We start from the raw sequence: 11,721 nt of genomic DNA on the forward strand, positions 1-11,721 counted from the left end.
TCAGACTAAATAAATTTTTTTAATGATTTTATTAAAGTAAAAAAGTGATATCGATCTCAATCCGCTCAGTATTAACGATCTCATTATAAAATACAGATAAATAAACCAAGATGATATTTTACTCAAGCGCAGCTGGATTTTAGAGTAATTCATAATAGATATTATGAAAAAAGGGTAAAGGTTAATTTTATGATAAATCAGATAAAAAATTACTTGCACATATATGTAAAATTAATTAATTGATCCTAACCACATGGCCACAGCTAGAAACAAGGAGTTGTGGCTGTTGTTTTGTTTCCGTGGAGTCAAAAACATATAAAATATGCAAATAATACAAACGAAAATGGAACCAGTTCCGGTTCGGTTCGGGTTGATTCATCTCCTCGAAACCCCGATGCTGCGGAGACCGCTGGCGCTTACCAAAACCCGGAGTTGAAACCCCGGCACCGCCGCAGCCGTCGTCGCCGCAGCCGTCGTCTTTCCTTCGATTTTAACCTTCTCTCGGTAGAATCTTGGCAGCGGCCGCACCGGAAGATCTAAAACAATGGCCAGCCTCTTTCCTTTCTCCGTCGTTGGCCTCGGATTCCTCTTCCTCGCCGCCCTCGAGTGCCTATCCGCTGCCTCCGCCCCCTCGTTCCTCCACCCTAGCCTCACCCGACTCCGATTCCTGGCCTCCCTCACCCTCTCTTCTCTTTCCATCCTCTCCTGCCTCATTTCCTCCTTCCTCTCCTCCACCACCGCCTCCGATCCCCTTGGCGCCGCCCTCCCCCTCTCCTCCCTCGGCGCCGTCACCCCTTTCCTTTTGTACTCTTTCGCTGGCCTCCTCTCCCTTTCCTCATCCTTCGCCCGCTTCGCTCTCTTTCCCCCTTCCCTGCTCGACCTTCTCCTCCTCTTCTCCTTCGGCCAGGAGTTCCTTCTCTTTTACCTTCGCCGCAAGGACATCGACGGCGTCGAGAACCGCTACTTCGACCTTCTCCTCGCCCCCATCCTCGTCTGCGCCGTGTCGACTCTCCTTGCTCTAACTCGTCCCCGCTCCCCGGCGCCCCGCGTCGGTCGTGCTGCTGGTCTCGCCCTTCAAGGAACCTGGTTCATCCAGATGGGATTTTCCTTCTTCACCAACGTCATCGCCGACGGCTGTTTCCTCCACGAGCGGGGCGGTGTTAACTATACCATAAAGTGCAAGACTCATCAGGATTACCACCGGGGAAGGGCGATCGCCACTCTCCAGTTCAATTGCCACCTCGCGCTCCTCGTCTTGGTCGGCTATGCGGTCTACGGGGTCATGGCCGGGAGGACGGACAACGCACAGGGTTACAGGCCCTTGAGTAAGGAGATGCAAATGACGGATGTTTCGCCTTCCAATTTTACCTTGGATTCAGATGAAGAGGAGGAGATTGTCACAGCAGGCACAAATTCTGCCAAACACCAGAACGATGTTGTCTCCCCTCCGTTGGCGGACGCCGAGAGTTCTAATGGACCTAATTGACAAGGCAAACAAGGTCGGGTCTTCTAATTTACCTCTTGATTCTGCCATTGCCAAAGATTGAACCTTTTTGAATTAAAATGACATGTATATGAACGCTTCTTCTGTTGTGTGATTTACTGTATTTTTGTTACGTGATTACACATGTTTTTTTTGCTTGTCGTTGTGAGTTGTATTAGTATGAAATTGAGAAACGATCATCAATATTAGTCATTTTAGTTCCTTCCATGTGCCCACACAACTCATTGATTTTTTCCTTATAATATTCTTGATCATATCACTTCTTGAATTATCAATTAGCCCTAAAGACTAACATGATTTAATCAATATTAGTGATATTTGTTTGTGGACATGACATGAAATTTTTTCTTATCGGTTCATTCTGTGTTATTGAGAAAAAACTACTGTTTCTAGTCAAATTTCAATTCATCTTTCTATGCTATTAGAATTTACATAGCTATTTCCACATTCCCCAAAATTCGAGATATAGAATATAACCAGATGCTTCCTTTTCCTCTTAAGTTCTGATATGCACCTTATGTGAAAAGCAACAGAGATAAACGAAAGTTATTGTACAGATTGTTTCCTTTCAGAAACTACTTGTTGCAGCACTGTCCAGGAAACATCAAATTCCATATGAAAACTACAAATCAGCAAATGGTAAGCTCAACCTGCACTTATTTCTTCTCCTATACATCAGATTCTGTAGTAACATGAGTTAGAACTGAAAGTACTGCAAAATCATCATCAATATGTCTCAAAATCATACTAAAATGTAGGTTGCTATCCTAGACAAATTTTGACAAAGACAATAGAGGATGATTACCATTGCAACATAGTCTAATTCATTTAGGTGCGTTTTTGAGCAATTGCCGAATGATACCAGATAGGAAGAACTATAGGATTTAGTGCAACATTAGGCATACATGATAGAGTACCAGACTAGTACTGGTATTTCCATTGGAGGGGTTTCAAGCTCTAGTACATGCAAAATCTACTGTCTATGTTCTATAAGATTCTATCTAGCAACTGGAAAAATATGATCATATATTAGAAAAAAACCTTCAGGTAGTATGCTTTTTCTATAAAAAGCAAAATATTATCATATGTTAGAAAAAACCTTCAAGTAGTATGATTTTTCTATAAATAACAAAATATGATCATATAACTTGTTGGTAAAGTCCGTTTCCCACGTAATAAAAAAAAAATATAAACAAAATATAAGATGGAGCTTGTTTGCTATCTAGAGCTACTTTAACTTTAGTTTAGTACTCTAGCTTCAGCTTAAACTATCGCCATGAACTTAAACGACTAACCGTATCAAAGAGCATAAAGCAACGTAACAACCCTGTATAAATTATTTGCTTCTACCAGCTTGGCATCTCCAATTCAAAGTTTTCGAAGAGCTTTGTGAAACTAAAAAGTTGAACGAAAAAGCTCGAACCACGGTGGCTATGAGGTTTGAGGTTTTTATTTTAAGAGCTGTATTGAAATTTTAAATCTGTTTTTTTTTTCTAAAAAATAGTAATGTTGGTGAGACCACTCTTAACAAAAATGTATGATTAGGGTAAAAAAAAAATTATTGAAAGGATTTTTTAATAATAGAAAGAGAAGTAAATTTTTTATATTTTTGATGTGACTTTAATACAGCAGATTGGTGTCTTAAACTTGAAAGGCAACTATGAAATTACTTATTCTTAATATTACAATTAATTCCTTAAGAAACAAATGAAACATGTGACAACAACATATTGTTAAAGGGAGTAGTAGAATGCAAGAGGGTGGAATACACGCCATCTTTAGTTCCACTGAGGGAATGAATTTTTATTTGTAGAGACCAGCTTGATCCTCTTCCTATAGATCCCAAATAAGCAATCCCTAAGGGAGCCGTTGACTTCAACTATCATACATGCAAGATCCATACTAGATTGATTAACTAGTCAGCCTACCTTCTCTATGTTCGGCTCATTTTTTAAGTCCTCTTATGGTTTACTATGGTTGAGACATAGTGATATCATATGAGGTCTTAAGGTCAAAATTCAGTATATCTGAACATGTCTTCTTCTATGTCTTAACTACCTACACTAATGTCTAGTAGCCATCCGTGATTTACCTCCTCCATGTTGGTCTAGGACGGGTTGACGGGAGTGCTCGGGACGAACGAATCATTTTTTACCACTTGACGGCTCATCTTTTAACTTCTCCTACCCTTTAACTAACTTGACGGTCAACTATAAACTGAATTCATAATTTCTCTTTCTTCATATAATTTGGGATGAACTATGTGTTGGATATTGAGGCCTTAAATGGACCAAAAACGATTTTGAGGAAGGAAGCCATCAATTGTTGAAAGTCGTAATTGACTTCAAAATTGAAATCTACGATTCGCGTAGATAGATTTAGACTATTAATTTGCTCAAAACCGATTAAGGGTGAATGAAAAATTAATGTTTAAAGTCGGCCAAAAATAACATTTATTATTCATTAATAAAGTGCATGGGAGAATAATCCCACATCGGAAATTCTCGATGTGTATTCTCTACTTATTAATGAAGATGTGTTAATGGAGTTAACACAAAAATAAAAGGACAAGTGCTCCCTTAGCCCAGGGCGAGCAGGTGCTCGCACCTGTGAGCCCGCCACCCGCCACGTGCGCAATGGGCGCTTTGTAGGCGCACTTTGCACTTCACACCGTCGCGAGGAGCATTGAGGAGCTTAAATTTATGCTCCAGGTGACATTGCAGTGCCTACGTGGCACTCGGGTGACGTGTCAGGCTCGTACCTGACGTGGCAGCACCTATGCAGCATCCTCGTGGGCAAAGGGAGATGACTGGACAGTTGACTTAGGGAATGGATGACTACCGTTGATCAACGTTGATCAAATAGGTATGATGGATCGCTTGTGATGCGATCTAGAGCGTTGGATCGCAAAGAGTAACGATCTGACGGCTTGGGATGAGACTTGATCTGAAGCATCGAATCAATGGATCCAGATCCGATGGCCGATGACAATAGGCGGGATCTGAGGGTCACAACTCCTCAGATCTGATGGATGAGATTGAAGTGGGCTTGGTGAAGGGTTACAACCCTTCAGAATGGATGATCTAGATCGATCCAGCCCAAGGAACACATCTACTCACCCAAAGGACACTCAACCTCTTCTTTCAGTATAAATAGAACCCTCCAGATGATGGAATATTCACTCAATCCTCTCTTCTCTTCCTCAAGCATTCATCTCATCTTGTGCATTCAAGAGTCCAAGAAGTCTACTAGAAGGTTCGCTGGTCTCGGAAGTCGGAGTGCTACGATTCCGAGACGTTCGTCGTCGTATCTTGGGAACGAATTGCAACAATCCGTTAAACACCGTAGCGGAGCAATATCGTTTACGGAGATAGTGTCGAACACTAGCCTCGACGATCAGTTTGCATACTCCAGAAGCTACCCGGGAACAACAGTCGTAAACGATATTTCGTGTAAACTGATATGGCTACCAACGACATTCTGACCGCCATTCCGACAACCATTCCGCACGGAGAAAAGCCGGAGAAATTCACCGGAACCGACTTCAAAAGATGGCAGCAGAAGATGTTGTTTTATCTAACAACCCTAAACCTTGTACGGTTTTTGCACGAAGACACGCCAACCGCTACGGAAGGTAGTAAGGCTGGTCTCACGGAGATTTTCTGTGCCGCAATTATATACTCAACGCCTTGGACAACACGTTATATAACGTGTATTGTTCTCTGGAGACGGCGAAATCTTTGTGGGAATCCCTTGAGAAGAAATACAAGACCGAAAATGCTGGATTGAAGAAATTCATCGTCGGTCGGTTTCTGGATTTCAAGATGGTGGACTCAAAAAACGTCTCATCTCAAGTCCAAGATATGCAATTAATACTGCATGATCTGGACGCCGAAGGCATGAAGCTGAACGAGACATTCGCAGTTGCTGCGGTAATTGAGAAGCTCCCTCCGTCATGGAAGGATTTTAAGAATTACCTAAAGCACAAGCAAAAGGAGATAGGGCTGCAAGACCTGATCCTGAGGCTACGAATAGAGGAGGATAATCGAAAGTTATCCGACTCCAGAGGAACCAAGCGGACTATAGACGAAATGTACAACCTGGTCGAGCCGAACGCTAAAAAGTCGAAGCAGTTCAAAAAGAAGGCTCAAGCAAAGAAGTTTAAAGGCTCCTGCTACAACTGTGGAAAGGCAGGACACCTGTCCAAGGACTGCAGACGCCAAAAGAAGCCAACCAAGGGGCCAAAGGATGCTGCGAATCATGTCGTAACCTCTCTTGAGGACTTGGATCTCACTGCGGTTGTATTTGAAGCCAACTTGATGGATACCAACCCGAAGCAGTGGTTCATTGATACTGGAGCAACTCGTCATATCTGTTCCGATAAGGCGATGTTCTCCAAGTATACTCCGATAAATGGCAGGAAGCTCTATATGGGTAATTCCACGACGTCGCCAATTGTTGGACTCGGAAAGGTTGTTCTGAAGATGACGTCCAGAAAGGAGCTAACACTCATTGATGTACTCCATGTTCCCGACATCAGTAAGAACCTAGTTTCTGGAGCGGCATTGGTCAAGGCCGGATTTCGGCTAGTGTTCCAGTCAGACAACTTTGTACTTACGAAGAATGGTGTCTTCGTAGGAAAGGGGTACCTAGAAAAGGGTCTATTCAAAATGGTTGTAATGCCTGTACTCCGAAATTTTGATGGTAATAAAATAAATGCTTCCAGCTATGTTGTTGAGTGTTTTAATTTATGGCATGATCGACTCGGACATGTGCATAATAATACTCTCAAACGTCTCGTCAAATTAAATTTATTACCATATGTTAATGTTGACAGAACACACAAATGTGAAGTGTGCGTGGAAGCGAAAATGACGAAACTACCTTTTCATTCGGTGGAAAGGACAACAACTCCTCTAGAGTTAATACATAGTGATCTATGTGACTTGAAATTTGTGCAAACTAGAGGAGGTAAAAAATATTTTATTACTTTTATCGATGACTGCACAAAGTTCTGTTATGTCTTTCTTTTAAGAAGTAAAGACGAAGCCCTAGAGGCGTTCAGAACCTATAAAACAGAAGTTGAAAACCAACTTGACAAACGAATTAAAATAATTCGAAGCGATAGAGGTGGAGAATATGGTGCACCGTTTGATGAATTTTGTACAGAATCTGGCATTATCCATCAAACAACGGCGCCTTACTCACCTCAATCAAACGGTGTTGCCGAACGTAAAAATCGGACACTAAAAGAAATGATGAATGTCTTGTTGATAAATTCAGGCATACCTCAAAATTTGTGGGGGGAAGCAATATTATCACATTCTCAACAGAATCCCTCATAAGAAAAATGATAAAACTCCATATGAACTATGGAAAGGCCGCGAGCCATCGTACAAATACCTGAAAGTGTGGGGGTGCTTGGCAAAGGTCGAAGTACCTAAACCAAAGCAAGTAAAGATCGGACCTAAAACGTTCGATGCGGTATTTGTCGGATATGCCCATAATAGTAGTGCATATCGTTTCCTAGTTCACAAATCAGATGATATACATGTGGGAACAACCATAGAATCTCGGAATGCGATATTCTTTGAAAACGTATTCCCAAATAAAAAGGGAAACGTTGAAAGTGATAACAACGGAAGTTCAAACAAAAATGACGTTACCGAACTTAGCTGTTATAAAAGGACTATTGACGATCAAAGTGAAGAGCCACGTCGTAGCAAACGGGCTAGAGTTGAGAAATCGTTCGGGCCAGATTTCATGACTTTCATGTCAGAAATGGAACCAAGAACATTAAGTGAAGCTCTCTCTAGACCCGATGCTCCAATGTGGAAAGAAGCTGTCAATAGTGAAATTGAGTCTATCATGAATAATCATACTTGGGAATTAGTAGACCTTCCTTCTGGTAATAAACCATTAGGTTGTAAGTGGATACTAAAACGTAAGTATAAAGCTGATGGATCAATTGACAAGTATAAGGTCAGACTTGTAGCCAAGGGGTACAAGCAAGAGGAAGACCTTAATTACTTCGATACATACTCACCGGTGACAAGGATTACGTCCATACGAGTGCTAATAGCCATTGCATCACTGTATGACCTTGAAATACATCAAATGGATGTTAAGACTGCGTTCTTAAATGGTGAGTTGGAAGAAGAAATTTATATAGAGCAACCTGAAGGGTTCATGGCTCCTGGAAATGAGAAAAAGGTGTGTCGACTTGTTAAGTCGTTGTACAGACTTAAGCAAGCGCCTAAACAATGGCACGAAAAATTTGACAAAGTAATGCTGTCAAACGAATTCAGAATAAATGAATGTGATAAATGCATTTATGTCAAAAACACACCTGAAGGCTATGTAATTGTCTGTCTATACGTAGACGACATGCTAATAATGGGCGGTAATCATGATGTAATCATGACTACAAAGAAAATATTGACCAGAAATTTTGATATGAAAGATATGGGTCAAGCAGATGTTATATTGGGAATTAAAATTCTCAGGACATCAAAAGGGATAGTTTTAACACAATCCCATTATGTAGAATCTGTATTGAAAAAATTCAATGCGTACGATCTCTCTACAGTGAAAACACCTATGGATCTAAGTCAACACTTAGCGAAAAATCATGGTGAGACCATATCGCAATTGGAATATTCTCGGATAATAGGCAGTTTGATGTATCTCACAAACGGCACACGTCCGGATATTGCCTGTACGGTCAACAAACTGAGTCGTTTTACGAGTAATCCAAACGACACCCATTGGAAAGCATTGATGCGAGTTCTCAGATATTTGAAATATACTATGAACTATGGATTACATTATGGAAAATATCCCGCTGTGTTGGAAGGATATTGTGATGCTAATTGGATATCAGATACAAAAGACTCCAAATCCACTAGTGGATATGTATTCACGATCGGTGGGGGAGCAGTATCTTGGAAATCCACTAAGCAGACTTGCATTGCTCGGTCAACTATGAAATCCGAGTTTATAGCACTAGACAAAGCAGCTGAGGAAGCTGAATGACTGCGGAATTTCTTGGAAGATATTCCGAGCTGGATGAAACCTGTGTCTGGCCGTACTAATCCACTGTGATAGTCAATCGGGGATTGGAAGAGCACAGAGTAATATGTATAATGGGAAGTCACGACATATACGTCGTAGACATAAAACCATTAGGCAGTTGATCTCGAATGGAGTGATTGCAATCGACTATGTTAAGTCCAAAGATAATTTGGCAGATCCTCTAATGAAGGGGTTGAGTCGAGATCAAGTATACTGCTCATCAAGAGGAATGAGATTAAAAATCTACAACTGAAAACGGCTGTAGCGGTAACCCAACCTTGTTGACTGGAGATCCCAAGATCTTGGTTCAATGGGACAACGAAGTTACAGAAGTTGTGGTCCAGCACATTAGATAATTTATCTCTATCCCAATCCTAGGATGAATTTGTGCTGTCCTACCTCATGTAGTGAGGTTAAGCTTATGCTTTTAGTGACTTCTATACCTAATAAGGTGGAGTATGGTAGGATACTCTTGATAGAAGTGTCACCTATGTGAGTGTGAAGACAGGCCGCTTCAATGAAACACTCATGAATCCAAGATGGTATCCATGGCCGAAACGGAACCAACCATGAGAACCTAAAGTAGGTGAGATAGATCTCTGTGTGGGTGTTATTGTCTAAGTATACACCAACAGCTGAGCAGTTCAAGACATCACGTTCACTGCGCAGCCTAGTATACTCGATAGCATTTCACTACGGAAGGTTCAAAGCCACAAGCTACCTCTCCCGATGTAGTGGCTTATCAATTGGACTCTTGTAAAATGTCATCATGCATACACGCATTGCATTAATTTCCATTCATGTGGGGGATTGTTGGATATTGGGGCCTTAAATGGATCAAAAACGATTTTGAGGAAGGAAGCCATCAATTGTTGAAAGTCGTAATTGACTTCAAAATTGAAATCTACGATTCGCGTAGATAGATTTAGACTATTAATTTGCTCAAAACCGATTAAGGGTGAATGAGAAATTAATGTTTAAAGTCGGCCCAAAATAACATTTATTATTCATTAATAAAGTGCATGGGAGAATAGTCCCACATCGGAAATTCTCGATGTGTATTCTCTACTTATTAATGAAGATGTGTTAATGGAGTTAACACAAAAATAAAAGGACAAGTGCTCCCTTAGCCCAAGGCGAGCAGGTGCTCGCACCTGTGAGCCCGCCACCCGCCACGTGCGCAATGGGCGCTTTGTAGGCGCACTTTGCACCTACCGTTGATCAACGTTGATAAAATAGGTATGATGGATCGCTTGTGATGCGATCTAGAGCGTTGGATCGCAAAGAGTAACGATCTGACGGCTTGGGATGAGACTTGATCTGAAGCATCGAATCAATGGATCCAGATCCGATGGCCGATGACAATAGGCGGGATCTGAGGGTCACAACTCCTCAGATCTGATGGATGAGATTGAAGTGGGCTTGGTGAAGGGTTACAACCCTTCAGAATGGATGATCTAGATCGATCCAGCCCAAGGAACACATCCACTCACCCAAAGGACACTCAACCTCTTCTTTCAGTATAAATAGAACCCTCCAGATGATGGAATATTCACTCAATCCTCTCTTCTCTTCCTCAAGCATTCATCTCATCTTGTGCATTCAAGAGTCCAAGAAGTCTACTAGAAGGTTCGCTGGTCTCGGAAGTCGGAGTGCTACGATTCCGAGACGTTCGTCGTCGTTGTATCTTGGGAACGAATTGCAACAATCCGTTAAGCACCGTAGCGGAGCAATATCGTTTACGGAAATAGTGTCGAACACTAACCTCGACGATCAGTTTGCATACTCCAGAAACTATCCGGAAATAACACTATGAAACACATCTGGAATTAATATAATTATCTTTTACTACAATTGACAACCCATCTTTTTGTCTTAGTTGTCTTTTAGTGAGGCATGTTTTCATCCTCTTTTCGCTTTACTTAGGAAAAGTGAGCCACTGGTTCTGATCTTTAAAAATCAAGTTGTATCGAAGGGATTTACATGTCCACATAAGGGTTTACAAATATACTTGATCATCAAGAGATCTACTTGAAACTAACTCAACTTGCCCAATGTTAATGTACGACTTTACTTGAAATCCAAACAACAAATTCGTTTGATATTTTATCATCTATAACAAATGGTGCATAGAAGGCTGACCTCTATGTACAATACATCTAGATTAAGTGCATAAATTTTGTTAAACGTGAAAAATATCATCCTTAAAAAGAAACCACAGTTCATCTCTGAAACAGGGTTCTTTGTGCATTGGATATGCTATCTGGCAATAGTAAATCTGGGGAAACAATTGAAATCATTGGCCATTTGCTCTCAAATTCAAATTTAGTCTTGATCGAAATGAGAAATTGCATATCTGCAGTTATTTCATGAAACACAATCTAATGTTGGCACAATTGGAACAATAGTTGGTTAAGCCACAGATCAGCTACACCAATGAAATCCCTCATTGATAGGAGATCATCCTCATGAAAGGGCCTCTGCAAATTCTGTTGACAGTTGAAGCTTGATAGGAGAGCGGGATACTTAGTGCAATTATCCTTAATTAGATGTATATCACATAAGTAGTTGATAGGATCTTGTTCCTCTCATCGTACATCAGAAAAGAAGATACATGAAGTTCTACAGGTAACTGATGTGGCGTAGATGGTAGAGTCACGTGGCGAGGAGTTTTTTTTGTTTTTTTTGTTTTTGTAGGTTTTCGTAGATTTCCTTGCCGAAGGAAAGGGAGAGAGCTCTTCCACTCTTCCTCACGCCGCCATGACTGCCTCGTAGTCTCCTTCTCCCTGCCTCCTCCCTTTGCGCGCCTGACCGCAGGTGCTGCTCCGCGGTCCACATGAGCAACCGACACCATCCTCCGCGACAACCCTCTCTCTCTCTCTCGACGTCCACTTTCCTCCTCCCTCCTCCCATGAGCCCTCGCGCCTCGTGGTCTCCGCCGATGGATCACGGCGCTCCATGGCGATGATGAGATGATGAGGTCTCTACCTTTCCACTGCTACCGAACTTTGCCTTTTCCACCGTGTCGACGCCACTTGGGCCCTTGTTGCTCCGCCGCTCATCTTCTTCTGCACAGCCATGCACCCGGTCGGCACCCTTGCCTTTAGACACGACTGGCCCACCCCTTAGTCTTTGTCCTGCTT

General features: G+C 41.8%; 1 protein-coding gene across 1 annotated transcript; it reads left to right on the plus strand.

The window, feature by feature from the left end:
• The first annotated feature begins 329 nt into the window (after positions 1-329).
• Positions 330-1,711, plus strand: LOC122032903. The gene has a single exon (XM_042592218.1). It carries the CDS (start codon positions 545-547, stop codon positions 1,484-1,486), a length of 942 nt encoding a protein of 313 aa, XP_042448152.1. The 5' UTR covers positions 330-544; the 3' UTR covers positions 1,487-1,711.
• Positions 1,712-11,721: the final 10,010 nt, after the last annotated feature.

The sequence above is a fragment of the Zingiber officinale genome, chromosome 11A (genome assembly GCF_018446385.1).
Source record: "Zingiber officinale cultivar Zhangliang chromosome 11A, Zo_v1.1, whole genome shotgun sequence".
Taxonomy (NCBI): Eukaryota; Viridiplantae; Streptophyta; class Magnoliopsida; order Zingiberales; family Zingiberaceae; genus Zingiber; species Zingiber officinale.